At 40.0% G+C, this 18,698-nt stretch overlaps 1 protein-coding gene across 1 annotated transcript in view; it reads right to left on the bottom strand.

The window, feature by feature from the left end:
• The window catches only part of LOC140479783 (laminin subunit gamma-1-like), a 71,290-nt gene that overhangs the window by 10,442 nt on the left and 42,150 nt on the right, over positions 1-18,698 (bottom strand). Inside the window, exons 14-21 of the mRNA XM_072573939.1 lie at positions 17,366-17,571; positions 15,818-15,894; positions 15,558-15,695; positions 12,600-12,744; positions 10,642-10,791; positions 8,233-8,347; positions 6,675-6,874; positions 3,325-3,483 (exon numbers count right to left, since the gene is read on the bottom strand). Coding sequence (XP_072430040.1) covers positions 3,325-3,483; positions 6,675-6,874; positions 8,233-8,347; positions 10,642-10,791; positions 12,600-12,744; positions 15,558-15,695; positions 15,818-15,894; positions 17,366-17,571 — 1,190 coding nt within the window. The remainder of the gene's footprint in view (positions 1-3,324; positions 3,484-6,674; positions 6,875-8,232; positions 8,348-10,641; positions 10,792-12,599; positions 12,745-15,557; positions 15,696-15,817; positions 15,895-17,365; positions 17,572-18,698) is intronic.

Genomic DNA, 18,698 nt, shown 5'->3' with positions numbered 1-18,698 from the left:
AGAGTAAACAATGCAAGGCGGTGACTAGTGGGGTACCGCAGGATCAGTGCCACGACTTCAGCTGGTCACAAAATATACTAATGGTTTAGATGAAGGAATTAAATATAATACCTCCAGTTTGTAGATGGTACAAAGTTGGGCGAGGGGATGAGCTGTGAACAGGAGCAGAGATGCTTCAGTGTAATGTGGACAGGCTGAGTGAATGGAAAAATGCATTGCGGAATAAGTAAAATATGGGTAAACGTGAGATTATCTGATTTGGTAGAAAAAACAGGAAGGCAGATGATTATTTGAATGGCTATAAATTGAGAGACAGGAGGATACAATGAGACCTGGGAGTGCAGCAAGCAGTCAAGAAGGCAAATGGTTATGTTGGCCTATAATGAAAAAATTCAAGAATAGGAGCATGGGTATCTTGCTGTTGTGATATAAGGTGTTGGTAAAACACACCAGGAATATTATGTGCAGTTTTCATCTCCTTATCTGGGTAAGGATGCTCTTGCTATAGAGGGAGTTCAGCTAAGGTTTACTATACTGACTCCTGGTATGGCAGGACTGAAATATGAGGTGAGATTGAATTGCTTAGGATTATATTTGCAAGAGTTCAGAAGGAAGAGGGGGGAATCTCTTAGCAACCTACAAAATTGTACAGGACTAGATAGGTTAGATGCAGGATGGATGCTTCTGATGGCAGGGAAGTCCAAACAAAGGGTCACAGTCTAAGGATATGGGATAAATGGTTCAGGACTGAGACAAGGAGAAATTTCTTTGCCCACAAAATAGTGGGCCTGTGGAATTCACTACGACAGAAAGCAGTTGAGGCCAAAGCATTCAATGATTTCAGGAAGGAGTTAGAAATAGCACTTGGGGCTAACAGCATTCAAGGATATGTGGGGGGGGGGGAACGGGATCCAGCCATTGAATTGGATGTGTAAAGCTGGATTGAAGGACCAAATGGCCTTCTCCTGCTCCTATTTTCTATGTTTCTGTTTCTATGCTTCCGCGGTGGGAAAGTTTTAGTGACAAAAATCAGAGAAAACATTAACAGAAATTAAATGCATTGTTACACTGACAGCATGGGTGTAAACGGTGCTAAAAGTACGATTCTGAAAATCCCCCTCTACCTCCCACCTCTCTGAATCCGGTCCCCGCCATTCTCACAGAAGAGAATAAACCTATTAACCAATGGAGCTGTCAAAAGAACTGTCAAGGCACTTAAAGCTACAGCCCTTCAAATATTTGAAGAAATATCTGCACGATTGAAAAAACAGGCATTGCTGTGTCACTCATCATTTGACAGAAGCCTGGTGCTTGACATTTTCGGATTAGTGCTGCATGACAGATTTTACAAACTATTATCCTATCAATTTGCAGTTTTACTGATAATCTCAAATGCTTGTCAAGTCTTTGAAATGTAACTTGAAATGTTTGTATAGGGGATTAAGTATTTAAAGGAAGCTAATGCAGTAATTCATTTTGTAAATTTGATGGTTTGCTTTTGAAATAGTGAATTCGCCAAAAGACACTGATAACATTTAGTTAATCTCAGCCTGGACCATGCATGAAGGGTGTAAGGAAGAAGGGTGGTGGATGAGGGGGCAGCATGTATTGTCATAGCTCAGCAGTAAGCAGTTATAGGGGCTGTAAGGGCCACAGCTCGGATAGTGGGGACAGAGGCTGGTAGGCTACAGGGAAGGGGGTAGGGTTTGAGCAAAGGCATGATGTGAGTTGTTGACCTTGACTGTTTGACTTTATAAAGGACTACATAAAGTTGTCCTTGCTGTGATCTGTTTTGTCAATGCTTCAATGTTTTTGGACAAAATTAAAATCCGGGAAGTGGCTGAGGCTCCTGTCATTGTTACTTTAACAGTTCTGTCTGATTGACATTTTAATAAGAATAAAGGATAATAGCTTTTATTTCAAAAGAAAATTGAGTAATGTGTACTTTTTTTCTCCTAGCAAGGCCACATATGCCTTGCTATCATATAACCGATTGGTTATTGTCTTACATTATGTGTAAGGGTGTCTGGACATAACTTGTTAGGGACATTATGTAGGGCCTTGACGTGACTTAGATTAGATTACTTGTAGTGTGGAAATATGCCCTTCGGCTTAACAAGTCCACACTGACCCTCTGAAGAGCAACCCACCCATACCCATTCCCCTACATTTACCCCCTTTGCCTAACATCACAGGCAATTTAGCATGGCCAACTCACCTAACCTGCACATTTTTGGACTGTGGGAGGAAACCGGAGCACCTGGAGGAAACCCATGCAGACATGGGGAGAATGTGCAAACTCCACACAAACAATTGCCTGAGGCGAGAATTGAACCCGGGTCGCTGGCGCTGTGAGGCAGCAATGCTAACCACTGTACCACCCCAACGTGACTGATTAACTTTTTAAAGGACTATATAAAGTTGTCTTTGCTGTGTGGGTGGGTGGGTGTGTGTGTGTGGAGGGGGTGGGGGGGGGGGATTGGGGGGTGGTGAGGTTGTATGAGGAGTGAAGCTAGAGGCTCCAACATTCATAAAATGGCTAGAATGAAAACCAGAACACTGAAGATATTCTGACTAATCCAGCACAGCATTTGACTGTCCTGTGATCACCAATATACTGGCTTCTGGGATTAGTAGACCTGATTTTATCCTGCATCAAAAAACCATCTTCTGCCCAGATCAATACTTGTATATAGTTTACCAGGAGGTGTTTTTCCCAACTTGAGTTACTCACCTTGGTTGCCAAAATCTAGTCCTATGACTGTAATTCACAGGAAGGAACATTAACAAACTTCTTCAGCTTCAGAGGATAGACCATGATGTATTAGAGAACCTCTAAGAAGCTAATGATCATGTGCCACCAAATAACACAAAGCAGACAGAGTCCCTGTCCTTGGTCTTTAATAACAGAATTATATTATTTTATAGATATTCTTACTTTCTGGGTTTGCGTTTTGATATTTCTGCTCTAACAAATGCTATTCCAGAATCTTAAAATGTTTTATCTATCACAACTTAGTCTCTTCAGCAGGCTGGATGCAGCAATGTGCATTCCTTGCTTTCACAAACTTACAAGCCTTCTGCACTTCAGAACAAATATTTGTATTTCCTGCAAAGCAAACCCATTGCTTTTGCAACCCAGTTCAATGCTAAAATACAAAGACTTACTATCCTAGAGTTACGTATTTCCCTTAGACAGCAAACAATGACAGACCCTCAAGCCAACAATTAGACAAATCACAGCAAGTATATTTTTAGTTTGAGAATAGAATGAAAAGCAAACCTTTCAGTAAATTAGAATAAGTTACACCACAAAGAACTCACCATCTCTGCCATCACAGTATCTCCATGCACTGATCTCTGTTTGTTCTCCACATCTGTCTGCAAATATCTCAGCTGCTCAAACACATCTTGCACCTCACCATCCAGTCGGCTAATATCAGTTAGTGCAATATCTGCATCATCTAAAGATTTCACAGCTCCCTGTTAATAGAATTGAAACAAGAGCAAATGGTCATGCTAAAGTTAATTGTCAACATAAAAATTAGAGATAGTTAGACAAAAAATTATACAGGCTGCAACAAATGATAATATAAATCAGAAGGACACACTCAACAAGATTTTGTAGTGATAAATTATATCAGTGCAGAAGGAATGAAAATGAATACCTTATTTCAGATCGCGTTTATAGCAGATATAATTGCTTTGTTTATGCATTTTTCTAAAAATACCAACTGAATAAGTATATGCTAAGGAAATAAATAAGAATTCAACGATAAGCTGCAGTCAGAAATAGCTACATATTTTATGGAACATGATGGTTCTTGTGCTTCTTTAACCTTGGAACTGTCATCTATGAATTACAACTAGCTAGAATTGAATAATGCAAATTGTAGATTGGTTTGACATCCTAGAGTTTTGCCAGATTACTTTCAGTTGCAAGGGAGATGTTAAAAGAAAATTCTCTCTGCTGAAGGAGGTGATTTATGCTGGGAAAAAATTACACAAGGCTAGGCGATGAGCACGGCAGTCAAATCGACTACTCTGAGTGGCATTTCAAATGTTCTTGACGCTGTCCTCACCCAATATCCAATAAGGACACTTTCCATCAGAGTGAACTTGCCCTCCAGCAATTGAAGAATCAGAGGTGGTGTTGTCGTAGTGACAATCTCACTGAAGTTGTAATCCAAATGTCCAGAATATTGGCTCAGATCCCACTGCAGTGGGTCAGGTGGTGGAATTTAAGTGCAGCTATTAAATCTGGATTTTTTTTTCACTCTTTTATAGGATATCGGCATTCCTGACAAAGAATCCTAGGATCTGTTGTATATTCGCTAACTGCCCTTGATTGGTCACCTCCTACTACATTGTTGGTACTGGATTCATACCAGGCAAGAATGGCAAATTTAATTCGCTTCAGGACAGTAGTGAACCAGAAAGGCTTTTATAGCAACCAAATATTCCTGATGTTTCGATTCTGAAGAAGAGTCGTACTGGATTTGAAATGTTAATTCTGTTTCCCTCTCCACAGATGTGCCAGATATGCTGAGTTTCTACAGCATTCTTTGTGATTCAATCTCAACTGCTCTCTGAAATAGCCCAGTAAACCCCCTCTCAATTGTATCAAATTGTTACAAACTGTAAAGGAAGGAAATAGACCAGGCATTGACTGAGGCACAGGAAAAAACATCAATAAACACAGCCCTGCAAAGCCCTCCTTCTTACTGTCTGGGAGCTTGTGCCAAAACTGAGGAAGTTTCACACAAGCTATACATGCCACCACTTGACACTGGCATATTCCTAGATCATATAAGGTCATAGTGTCATAGAGATATACAGCACAGAAACAGATCCTTTGCTCCAACATGTCCATGCCAATCAGACATCTTAAATAAATCTAATTTCATTTGCAAGCATTTGGCCCATATCCCTCCAAACCCTTCCAATTCATATACCCATCCAGGTGTCTTTTAAATGTTGGAATTGTACCAGCCTCCACCACTTCCTCTGGCAGCTCATTCCATACACACACCATCCTCTGTATGAAAAAGCTGCCCCATAGGTCCCTTTTAAATCTTTCCTCTCTCATCCTAACCTATGTCCTATAGTTCTGGACTACCCCTCCTCAGGGAAAAGATCTTATCTATTTATCCTATCCATGTCCCTCATGATTTTATAAACCTTTATAAGGTCACCCCTCAGCCTCCGATGCTCCAGAGAAAATAGTCCCAGCCTATTCAGCTTATTCGTGTAGCTCAAGCCCCCCAGCCTTGACAACATCCTTGTAAATCTTTTCTGAACCTTTTCAAGTTTCACAACATCATTTCTGCAGCAAGGAGACCACAATTGCATACATTATTTCAATAGTGGCCTAAGCAATGTCTTGTACAGCCGCAACATGACCTCCCAACTTCTATACTCAATGCACTAACCAATAAAGGCAAGCATACCAAATGTCTTCTTCACTATTCTATCTACCTGTGACTCCACTTTCAAGGAGCTATGAACCTGCACTCCAAGGTCTCTTTGTTCAGCAATACTCCTCAGGACCTTACCATTAAATGTATAAGTCCTGCTCTGATTTGCTTTTCCAAAATGCAGCACCTCACATTTATCTAAATTAAACTCCATCTGTAACTCCTTCACCCATTGGCCCACCTGCTCAAGATCCCATTGTACGCTGAGGTAACCATTTTTGCTGTCCGCTACACCTCTAATTTTGATGTCATCTGTAAAATACTAATCGTACCTCCTATGTTCATAACCAAATCATTTATATAAATAATGAAAAAGCAGTGGACGCAGCATTGATCCTTGTGGCACTCCACTGGTCACAGGCCTCCAGTCTGAAAAACAACCCTGCACCATCACCCTCTGTCTTCTACCTTTGAGGCAGTTCTGCATCCAAATAGCTAGTTCTCCTTATATTCCATGAGATCCAACCTTGTTAACCAGTCTCCCATGGGGAACCTTGTCGAACGCCTTACTGAAATCCACATAGATCATGTCTACCATTCTGCCCTCATCAGTCCTCTTTGTTACTTCTTCAAAAAACTCAATCAAGTTCATGAGACATGATTTCCCACGCACAAAGCCATGTTGACAATCCGTAATCAGTCCTTGTCTTTCCAAATATGTGTAAATCCTGTCCCTCAGGATTCCCTCCAACAACTTGCCCAACGCCACTGTCAGGCTCACCGGTTTATAGTTCCCTGGCTTAACCTTACCACCTTTCTTAAATAGTTGCACTACATTAGCCAACATCCTGTCTTATGGCCTCACCTGTAGCTATTTATGATACAAATATCTCAGCAAGGGGCCCAGCAATATCTTCCCTAGATTCCACAGAGTTCTAGGGTCCATGTAATCAGGTCCTGAGGATTTATCCATCTTTATGCATTTCAAGACATCCAGCACTTCCTCCTCTGTAATATGGACATTTTTCAAGATGTCAAATCTATTTCCCCACATTCTATATCTTCCATGTCCTGCTCCACAGTAAACATTGACGCAAAATACTCGTTTAGCATCTCCCCCATCTCCTGCATCTCCACACAAAGGCTGTCTTGCTGATCTTTGAGGCACCCTATTCGCTCCAAAATTGATGGTTAAAGTTGCTAACATTTGACTGCATGCTGCTAATGGAGTTGAAAATGAATTTCAAATAATTATACCTTCAGAACATCAGCAGCAATAGCATTTGTTTCCCTTGCTTTCCTCTGTGCCTCATTGGCAGTTGTTCCTGCATTTCCGAGTTGATTCTCAGCCTGGCTAGTTTTCACATTGGCACCATCAATGGTCTTGATGATATCAGGTATTTTGTTCAAAGCATTTTCAGCAGCTGTTTTATTGCTGATCACTCTTGTGTTAAAATCTGCAGTAACAAACCAAACAACATCTAATGAGATTGGAATAGTTCACACCATCACATTTAATGACAACATTCTTCAGATCTAATTTAATATTTTACTCAAACAAAAAGTCAGAGTCACAAGCAATGATATCCATTGTGATTAAATACACAATATTTCGTCTGCTCATCTTGTACTTTCTTGATAAATTACATACTACTGATTTATTTTGTGCATTATAAAGATCTAAGATGTTAGCACTGTAGGATGGCACATTTTCCAAGCCATGCACCTGGTGTCAGCAACAAGTGACCCCACATTATATAGATGACAAAGCTCCATTAGTGCTGTATCTTCAGCACAAATCTCAAAGCCACTTCCTACCAAACATTTTCACTGCCCAGAATACCCGTAATGTGAAAATACTGAAAGTATAGAATTAGAAGAATATAGGGGCCAAGAAAACCATTTTTTCCATAATGCTACAAATGGAAAATATTGAACTTAAAGTAGATATGAGTAACAGAAACGATCAGATTACAATAGCTTTCTCTTTTCCTTTCACTTGGAGGGTATGTCTCACTTCATACCTGCTGACAGAATTACACACTTCGAGTCAAATTTAGAGTGGTGCTGGAAAAGCACAGCAGGCCAGGCAGCATCCAAGGAACAGGAAAATTGACGTTTCAGGCAGGAGTCATTCTTGATGAAGAATGACTCCTGCCTGAAACATTGATTTTCCTGCTCCTCAGATGCTGCCTGACCTGCCGTGCTTTTCCAGCACCATTCTAATCTTGACTCTAATCTCCAGCATCTGCAGTACCCACTTTCGCCTTACACACTTTGAGGTCAATTGGAGTATCGATTTCTATCCTCATTATTCCCAGTCTCAAACTTCTAAGACAGCTAACCAAGAGATAGTGACAGAGAGTTTAACGTGCCACCTGTATCTGTGAAGTGGGCATGATTACGGGGATTTTTTGGGGGAGGGAAGGTGTGTGGGGATGGGGTGACCTCTTGTATTGTTTCTTTGGAATGAAATCTTCAACTGGTCTCCACTGGAAATGGATACGGTTGTTGCTTAAGACACTTTCTTATGATCTATCAGGAAGACTCAGCATTCTCCCTAGATTTGGTATTTTTAAAAATTTAATAAATAATAACCATGATGTTTATATCATTGCGAATATTAGGCTTGTACATATAGTCAAAGTTATACTTTGAATGGAATCCAATATGATGCAAATCTGTTATTGATAATTTGAGACAACTAGGAAATAACTTACAAGAGAAAAACAAGGAATGATGGCTAAATGCTGATGTAAAACAGTCATTACCCAATCACAATGTTTTTCTAAAATTACTAAGGCCAGTTACATACCTCTCAAGTTAGCTAAGATACGATCAAATTGCTCCAACGTGGATGTGCCCTTTTTAATAGCATCTTCAGCCAGGTATTTAGCAGCATTTGCTCTGGCGTATAACAAGTCAGCAGACTACAATGACAAGAAATATGCCAAATTTATACAAACAGAGGGTAAAGCATAATCCATAAATTAAACTTATCTGCACGCTTGAGAGAGGATCGAGCTTCAGTAGATGTAACAGATCAAAGGGTAGAGTCAAGACAGAAGTCCAGAACAGCAATTTGGAAATGAAGATCAGAGATTGGCAGAAAGGGAAAAAGAGAATAAAATTAAGAATATACCAGACTGGTTGTTACAATGATAGCAAAAAGACAAAACTAAAGGCTTTGCATCTGAATGTGCATACCACTCTTAATCAAGTAAATTAATTGATAGCATACATTGAGACTAATAAATATGATCTGATGTGGCTGCATGATGACCAAGATTAGATCTTGAATATTGAGGATTATATGAAAATGAAGAAGGATATGAAGCCAGGTCATGGTGGAGCGATAGCACGGTTAATTAAGGATGGTATTGGTGCAATAGTTAGAGATAGCCTTGGTTCAGAAGCTCAGGATATAAAATTGGTCTGTGTGGTCTAACAGGACTAGACAGGGCAGGTTCAGGAAGGAAACTCTCAATGGCTGTGGAGTCCAGACAGCCTAAGGATACGGGGTAAACCATTCACAACTGAGATGAGGAGAAATTTCTTCACCGAAAGAGTAGTAAGTCTGTGGAATCACCATTACAGAAAGCAGTCGAGGCCAAAACATTGTGTAATTTCAAGACAGAGTTGTACACAGCACTTGGGGCTAAAAGGATCAAAGAATATGAGGGAAAAGCAGAATCAGGCTATTGAGTTGGATGATCAGTCATAATCATAATGATTGGCAGAACGGGTTCAAAGTGTCAAATCACCTCCTCCTGCGCTGCTGTTTTCTATGTTTCTAGGTGAAGATAAGGATCAGTAAGGAAAAGAAGACACGTATGGATGTGGTCTATAAACTGCTTAACAGTAACCACAGATCTGACTGAATTTGACATCCAATTTGACAGGTGCAAAAGTGAGTCTATGACTAGTATTTAAAAGTTATGTAAAACAACTATGTGGGCATGAAAGCTGAGCCTGGTGAAGTGAACTGGAATGCTATGTTAGGGAATATATCAAATATAAAAGGTAGTGTAACAATAGTGACTATGGACTAGCAATCCAGAACTCCAGGCTAATGTTCTGGGAAAATGGTCTTGAATCCCACCGGTAAATGGTAAAATTTGAATTGAATAAACACCTGGAATAAAAGGCTAGCCTAATGATGGCCATTGTTGTAAAAGTCCATCTGGTTCACTAATGTCTTTTAGGGAAGTAAATCAATCATATGTACCTAGTCTGGCCTACATATGGAGGAGTAGCACTGTTAAGGATTGGTGTAATAGCTTAAGAGACCTTAGTTCAGGAGATCGGAATGTACAATTGCTTTGGTGGAGGTGAGGAATACCAGTGGAAAGAAATCATTAGTGGGTGTGGTTTGCAAACCTTCTATAAAATAAGAATAATAAGGATAAAATAAGGAAATAAGGAACAATAAGGATAATAAGGATAAAATAAGATAGAAGAAATGTTGGATGCTTGTGACAAATGTACTGCAATGTGATTGACTCGAAACTGCAATAAGTTGTGGCCAAGGCAGCAAAACTCACATGGATGGATGAATAAAACATAAAAAATGTATATTGAAGATTTTGGCTTGGTATTCACTATGATCTTACATCTATTATTGCATCAATGATCCACTGCCCACTGTATCCAAATTTCCCCTCTCAGCTTCCAAGAGCAAAGCTTTGAGCATGAGTGCGAATTTATTAGATACACCCTTTAATATCCCATATTTCAATTCTGTAATCGACAGACATGTGCAGAAGTTGGACATTCAGTATAACCAATGCAACAAGTTCGATTGAATAAAGATATAGCTGGTATGAGAAACTGCCAATGACTTGGGTTTGCAAAAGTAACTAGGTAGTCAAACAGAGCTTTAATTCTACTTTTTTATCATGGCTAATCGAACAAAAGGCTTACTGCTATTTAAATAGAATATTTTAATATTTTATCATCAATAACTCATGACCAACAAGAATATTATTTCTGCAATTTACCTCATGAATGTGACCACACTATTAACTGCTTTTATATCTTTAATTCTGGTGAGGGAAGCCAGCTATACAGCAAAGCATGGGTTTTATCACAATATTATCTCACACAGAACAACTCAACCTTTGTTTTTTTAACAGTGACATAGAACTCATATCAAAGTGAACAATAATCACACATCTTTCAGAGTAAATGCTTTCATTTAACAGAATTGTGTTGAAAGGCTTACCCTTTGCTCTAGTTCTCCATTGTCTAAAATTTTCCTGACATCTCTTTGGAAGTCCATCACATTATTCTTCAATCTTTCATATAATTCGAGTTTCCCATTCAGTTCAAGACCGATGGCACTTTCTTTGAGCTGGAGCTCATTTGCTTCAGCCTGAGGGGTATAAGCAGGGATGAACTTTGCACTTTGATTGCTCCTACAACCTTCAGAATATTCATTACTATATATTTAAACTTCATCTGTAATCGTTCTGTATTTATTCCCGATTTCACAACTACTCTTGGTCACCTCAGCTTACCTCACAAAGCAAGGCAAAGTAGAGAGAATGAAAGAGCCTTCATGAAATGGTTAGCACATTTTTGTAGTTACTTGGAAATGCAAGGTTTCAACATACACTGAGATTGTACAGGACATTGGTAAGGCTTCTTCTGGAGTACTGTGTCCAGTTCTGGTCGCCCTGTTTTCGGAAGGTTTGGAGATGCTGGTGTTGGACTGGGGTGTACAAAGTTAAAAATCACACAACACCAGGTTATAGTCCAATAGGTTTAATTGGAAGTACAAGCTTTCAGAGCGCCGCTCCTTCATCAGGTGGTTGTGGAGTACACAACACTCCAAAAGCTAGTGCTTCCAATTATACCTGTTGGACTATAACCTGATGTTGTGTGGTTTTTAACTTTGTTTTTGGGAAGGATATTATTAAACTGGAGAAGGTTCAGAAATGATTTACCAGGATGTTGCTGGGACTGGAGGGTTTGAATTTTGAAAATAAGCTGAATAAGCTGGGACTTTTACCCTGGAGCATACCAAGTTGAGAGGTGACCTTATAGAAGTATATAAAATCATGAGGAGCATAGATAGGTGAATAGCAAAGATTTTTTGCCTCAGGTAAGGGAGTTCAAAACTAGGAGGCATATTTTTAAGGTGAGAGGAGAAAGATTTAAAAAGGACACGGGCAATTTTTTTACAGAGTTTGGAATGCGTGTGGAATGAACTGCCAGAGGATGTGGTGGATGCGGGTACAGTTACATTTAAAAGTCATTTGGATAAGTACATGAATAGGAAAGATTTGGAGGGATGTGGGCCAAATGCAAGCATATGGGACTAGTTTAGTTCGGGAACATGGTCAATGTGGACTAGTTGAACCAAAGAGTCTGTTTTCATACTGTTTGACTCTATGACTCTAAGATTCACTACTCATCCATGCAGTGCCCCTAATATTGGGAGGGGGAAAGTCCAAGTTTAAATAAGATTACCAATTCAATAGACCTGTTTTTAAATGAGTTTCAAATAATAGGAACCTATATGAAGGCATTAGCTCCTGCAAGCTCCTATTGTCCTTTTAATGAAGAGACTGTCTTTCACCTTCCGAAGCTGGACAATAGGCTGGGTCATCCATTAAGCTGGGTCAGCTGGGTCTGATACTGTCCTCGCCTGACAATCATATATCTATTTGAATTAATTATATATTCATCAATCATGAGAAATACATTTCTTTTAAACCACTCAAGTCTAGAGAAACTGAACCCAGTTGTAGCATCTCACTTATACCCCACCTGCACTCAGTTAATGCAGCATAAACCATGAGATTACATCTGAAATCTGCTTAACTGACGATTATGAATTTATATCATGTTGGTCAGCTCACTGACAAATGAGCCAGTTTGAAAATAACAGAAACCCAAGAACCCCCATCTTAGTTCCATGTAAGCAAGAGAAAATTTTAGGAACAAGTTCACAATCATTACTGATGAATGGTTATGTAAAAATCATAAGAGAAATAATTGACATATTATTTCATTTGTCTTCCAGTATCTTCACCATTATTTCCAAAGTTAATTGGTGCCATTTTGGTTTGAGACGGAAGATTCCTCCAGTTGAACCAGCCGCATAAAATAATAGAACTAGTAATCAGGATAGATCATCTCCCACTTCCAATAAACAAACTTGCAAATATTACTTACCTCAAGGGCATCTATGTCAATTGTAGGGATGTTGTTCAGTTCATTGTAAATCCTCTGAGCCCTCTCACTAACTTTCTGTGCTTTTGAGGCTATTCTGTTTGCTTGTCCATCTAGTTCATCTGCCAGGTCACTGATTTGTTTAGACCTAATAAAACAAAATCTCTTAGAGTCATGCAAATAATAGGTACATGCCATGGAACTGAATTATATCTTTGTCCAAAGCATTGCCTCATTAAATAACCCACTAATATTTTAATTTAAATTCCACCTTTTCTTGGATGATTTAACTTAACTATGTTCCTTTTCCTGGTTGCATTAGACTTGCCTTCATTCTTATACTCAGGCATTATTGTGTCACACTATGTTACATCTTGGATTCTCTTCTCCATCTACAAACTTTCCAAAGTGGATTGAGGTTCTCTCCACTGCCAGATAACTGTAAAACCCTACTGTTTATGGTACTTTTGCCAATAGAGAGACAATTGCAGCTACTCATTTCTTATTAACAATGTTAAATAATTGACACATTACTTTACGGTTCCAAGTGAATTAGAAGAGACCATAGATTATTTTACAGAACTAACCCCGTACAAGTTCCATTGATGATGAATGACATTCAAACCATTGTAGTTCAAAAAAAAAACAAACATAAGCTTGTCTCAGTTCTATGCATTTGTACTGGAACCCATTACTGCATCATAAGTGCCTTATCCTGTCATTTGCAAAATCAACTTTGAACATTAACGATTTCAGTTGAGTATCAATTAAAACTGCAAAGAATTATTGCCTCCAATCAATAGACTTCTTACAACCCACAAACAGGACTGCCCTGGCAGACCCAACATTTCAGCATGCTCCACGCCACTGCTCCCTTATCTTCTTGTCTTTTGAATTTATTTCTTATCTTGACTCTCTTTTATACCCTCTTCTTAAATTGCTCCCCACTTTTATTCATGGTCCTTTTGATGCTTTGTGTTGGTTCTATAAATGCCAGTTTCCTGATCATAGTCGTCCCCTCTTTGCTATGGATGTACAATCCCTCTACACATCCACTCCCCACCAGGACAGTCTGGAGGCTCTCTGCTGTTTATATCCACCTCCTTCATCTGGCTGAGCTTATTCTCACCTCGAGCAACTTCTCTGTAAATTCATCTCATCTTCTCCACGTTATCGGTGTCACTATGGGCAGTCATCTACAGGCTCCCCAGTTATGCCCGTCTCTTTGTGGGATATTTCTTGTTCAAGCCTTACTCAGGTCCCCACCCACAATGTTTTCTCTTATACATCAATGATGCCTTTCATACTGAATTGGAAAAATTAATCAGTTTTATGTGCAATCGCCATCCTTCTCTCACCTTCATGTAGTCCATCTTTGACTCTTTCCTCCCTTTCCTTGACTTTGCTGTTTCCATTTCTGGGGATAGGCTGATACCATTAAAAAGCCCACTGACTTCCACAATTACCTCATTACTCCCCCTCACATGCTGTTTCCTGCAAGGATTCCATTACATTCTCCCAGGTTTTCCATTTCTGCCGTTTCTGTTCTGATGTTGCCACCTTCCACGACTTTTCTCCTCAAATGAGGATTAGCTCTCTCATTGAGGTTGACAGGGCCTTTATTTGCCTCTGAAAAGTTTCCTGCACTTCTGCCCTGAGCCCTTCCCAGACCAAGGACAAGGGTCCCCATGTCCCCACTTTTCATTCCAGCAGTCTTGCATTCAAATGATCATCGTACAGGATACCACCACCAAATACACCTTACCCTGCCCTCCACTATCAGTATTCCAAAAGGACTATTCTCTCTCCAACATCCTGGTGTACTTCTTAATTACTCTTAATACTTCCTCACTCCCCCCGAGGTATCTTCCCATGGAATTGCAGGAGGTATACCAACACTCATTCACCTTGTCCCTGTTCACTAACCAATACACCAAACACTTTGCCCCCTCCACTCCAATTTCTGCAGTGACCATTCCATCTAGACACCCTAGTCTACTGCTCTATCACTCCTAGCACTCAAACACCCATTGCACCTTCCTATGCATTCACGGAAGGTGTAACACTTGCTCATTCACCTCGTTTCCCCCCCCTTGCTGACCTAACATACTTTCCAGGTGAAGCAATGTTTCACTTGTATTTTTTTTCAATCTAATCTACTGCATTCACTGTTTACAATGCAGTCTCCTTCACATTGATGTTGCCTGACCGTTTTGTGGAACACCTCCACTCCCATTATGGGAATGATCCTGACTTTCCAGTTCCTTGCTGTTTCAAAAAACATCTTACTTTCATACTGATGCTTCTGTCCTGGGTCAACTGCAATGATCCAAAGAAGCATGACACAAGTTCAAAGAACAACAATTCATTTTCTGCTTAAGCATCTACAGCCTTGAGGTCTCAATATTGAATTCCATAGCTGCAGAGCCTGACCACATGACGTCTGTTTTCTATTTTTCTTACATTCTCTTTCCCTCCATTTATCAAACCTCCTTGTCTTGTTGGTGTCTTTTTTTACTTTGCCCTCAATAGAGAGAAACCATTCTCCCCCTTTCACACCTTAATTTACTTAAAATACATCTTAAAATCACCTTAAAGTACATCTCTTTTTCTCTTTTATCCCCAATAACAACCATTTTGTCTTTTGCATTGGGCCTCCACATCATCTGTGCTCTTTGCCACTCCTCTACCTCTGTCAAATATATAAAAATATTATTTTCCAATTCTTTTTGGTTTTAAAGAAGTCATGTTGGGCTCAAAACATTAACTATGGTTCTCTCTCCATGGATGCTGCCAGACCTGTTGAGCTTCTTCATCATTTTCTCTCCTTGACTTCTTATACTCATTCTATTCAAAGTATACAGAATCCTTACATGAGGTGACAGAACAATGTATTATGAAGCATTCAGTATTCAAATTAATGTTCTTGCATACTTCCCATCAAAACTTAATCTGACTTACTGCTGATTTATTAGATTGATGGACTCCATGGTCTTCTGATCATCTTTGATTACTTGGGTAATTAATTCAAGGGCTGCAAATGCTGACTGGTTGGCAGTTCTGCTGAATTGTTCTATGTCATCTGCGTCTCTCACATGTCTGAATAGAACAAAGCAAACATGAAAAGTTCTTAACGTTTCTCTGCTATGATGCTGTGAGATAAAACTAAGAATAGGAAAAGTGCTGCAGGGCAGAACGCAAATAAAAAAGACCACCCTTACTTATCTGCCAGTCTTTGAGCCTCATCTGCTAGACCTGCCAAGTTCTGGCCTCCAACAGGACCTGTAGGTAATGATGGCTGCAAGAAATAACATGCCACTTATTTAGCTTGGCAACAAACTTTCAACTATCTAAACATTAAAAGTTAACAAAACAAAATTCTCTTCCTTCCTCAGAATGCAGAATTATGCTTTCGTTGGACGCTGGCAATCCTTTGTTTCTTCGATAAGCAAACTTTCATTATACATCAACACATTTTCCTGCAGGCTTCCTTCTAAATTAAAAGGAATCAAATCCCTTAATTTTTTTTAGATTACTTACAGTGTGGAAACGGGCTCTTCGGCCCAACAAGTCCACACCGCCCCGCCGAAGCGCAACCCACCCATACCCCTACATCTACCCCTTATCTAAGGCTACGGGCAATTTAGCATGGCCAATTCACCTGCCCTGTACATCTTTGGACTATGGGAGGAAACCGGAGCACCCGGAGGAAACCCACGCAGACACGGGGAGAATGTGCAAACTCCACACAGTCAGTCGCCTGAGGCGGGAATTGAACCCGGGTCTCTGGCGCTGTAAGGCAGCAGTGCTAACCACTGTGCCACCGTGCCGCCAAAGCTAATCTAGTGCTACACAAGTTAATTATGGTCACAGGCCAGCTGACATCAGCAAACTCAGTGCAGAAACAGCCTTGAATTTGGTTACAGTCTCAGTATATACGACACAGTTTCACAATAAGCAGTGCAGCATATCAGATAAAGCTGTGCGTGACTCTTTGACGAGGTTTTAGGAGAAGCAGTCTGCAGCATTGCCACATAATTTGATGTCAAGCCTCCATGATTTGAGACTGGATTTTACAAACTTGGGACTGGGGATACAATTGCTTACACCTCACAGCTCCCAAACCTTGCCCCGTCAAAGAAAATAAAACTCACCTGCAAACGGGACTTTTGAAAAGCCAGCCCCAGCGATGAGCATCCTGAACAAACTGAGGATCAGACTCCCTCTCCTAATGGAAGGGGATCTGACCCTTCAGGACTGTCAGCCAAATGGGATTGGCTGGCACTCTTACAGTCTCAGCAGTGCCAGATCTTATTAGTGGGAGCAAATAGTGTGACAAACAGTGGGCTATCCACTTGACATATTGAACATGCACTCTTGCCACACACACACAGCTTGGGGACAGAATATTTAGCCCTGTACTAAGACTAAATGATTCAACAACATCATATGAATTTCAGATGTAATTTTTGCATTAAGATAGTATCATAACATGAAACAGTGCAAAACCTACTACAGGCTATGACATATAAGAAATGGTATCATATTCATAGACTGTGTCATAACTTGCATGTTTCACAACATTTTCCCTTGGTATAGGATTTATTAATTTTTTAAAATGCCAAGACTGCCCTGGATCTTTCACTGTGTTGACAACATTTGTGTCCTTACTGTTTTCCTTTCTGTTTTATACACATGAACACAACTGATCGAGTTTATAACCTTTAAATTTGAAGAAAAAATACTTGTTTTGAATTCAGACGACTTACCATTCGGCTCAGTTTTGTCCTGCTTTCCTGGATCTTTGTCCTGACATTGCTGAGCGACCTCTCTGTACTCCGAACGCGATCTTCATACAATACTGTCAACCGCCGAGTCTCATCAATTGACTTCCCTATATTGTTCAGGCGACTTGTTTCAGCACCCAACTTTTTGTTAAGATTTTTCAATTGGTCAAGGTTGTTTTCATCATCCACTGTAAAAAGAATTCAATCTTTACTGCTGAGGCCAAATGTTGTTCATTCTTAAATTTATCTTCTGAAGTTCCCCTCCCCACTTTATTTATTTCTGGTAACTCTAATAGCTCATCTACTTTCTTTTTGCTACCTAGACGAGGAGGAACCCAGACTCCATTGCCTCACATTAGTTGCTCTCAGCTGATAAGGCTACTATATGACTGTAGCAGCCTCTGATTTCAGCCAGTGAGTGCAAGCCCAGTACAACCATCCTGGAAAAATGATGGATGTTAAATGGTATCAGGATTGGGTTTAGTTGTATGTCTTATGGCAGAATGGCTTGGTGAATCTATCAAGGATGGCCTGCTAGAGGCCAGCTGATGCGTAGGATCATATAAAAATGACCAGCAGGACAACACTAGAGAAACGTCATGCCTCTGTGCTTACTATCCTCTGGTCCCACAAATTCCATCACACTGTAATGTTCTCTCTTGGGAAAGACAGTATTTTATTTAAAAAAACATGTAGTCAATAAGGTGAAGCAAAATAAAAACTCCCTCCCTAAGCAAATGAAGGATCCAGCCTCGATCGTTCCACAGAGCTACAAAGTAAGACTCTGAGATGTATCTTCATAAGAAGGTTGACATGCATTTTCATACATGGTTATGAGGGGATCTAACAGTGCCCTGGAGAAGTACATCTTCAATCAAAGAAAATCTAATTAGATTTGGATTGAGGAGGGGGTACATAAGGAGGTCAAACAGAGTCACAGAGTCATAGAGATGCACAATACGGAAACAGACCCTTCAGTCCAACCCGTCTATGCCGACCAGATATCCTAACCTAATCTAGTCCCATTTGCCACTTTTGGCCCATATCCCTCTAAACCCTTCCTATTCATATACCCATCCAGATACCTTTTAAATGTTCTAATTGTACCAGCTTCCATCACTTCCTCTGGGAGCATATTCCATACATGCACCGCCCTCTGTGTGAAAAAGTTGCCCCTTAGGTCTCTTTTAAATTTATCCCCTCTCACCCTAAACCTATGCCCTCTAGTTCTGGACTCCCCCATCCCAGCGAAAATACCTTGTCTATTTATCCGATCTATGCCCCTCATGATTTTATAAACCTCTATAAGGTCACC

Source organism: Chiloscyllium punctatum, chromosome 7 (assembly GCF_047496795.1).
Source record: "Chiloscyllium punctatum isolate Juve2018m chromosome 7, sChiPun1.3, whole genome shotgun sequence".
In the NCBI taxonomy this organism is placed as follows: Eukaryota; Metazoa; Chordata; class Chondrichthyes; order Orectolobiformes; family Hemiscylliidae; genus Chiloscyllium; species Chiloscyllium punctatum.
The sequence above is the reverse complement of the archived record's forward strand: the minus strand, read 5'-3'. Positions and strand labels throughout refer to the sequence as shown.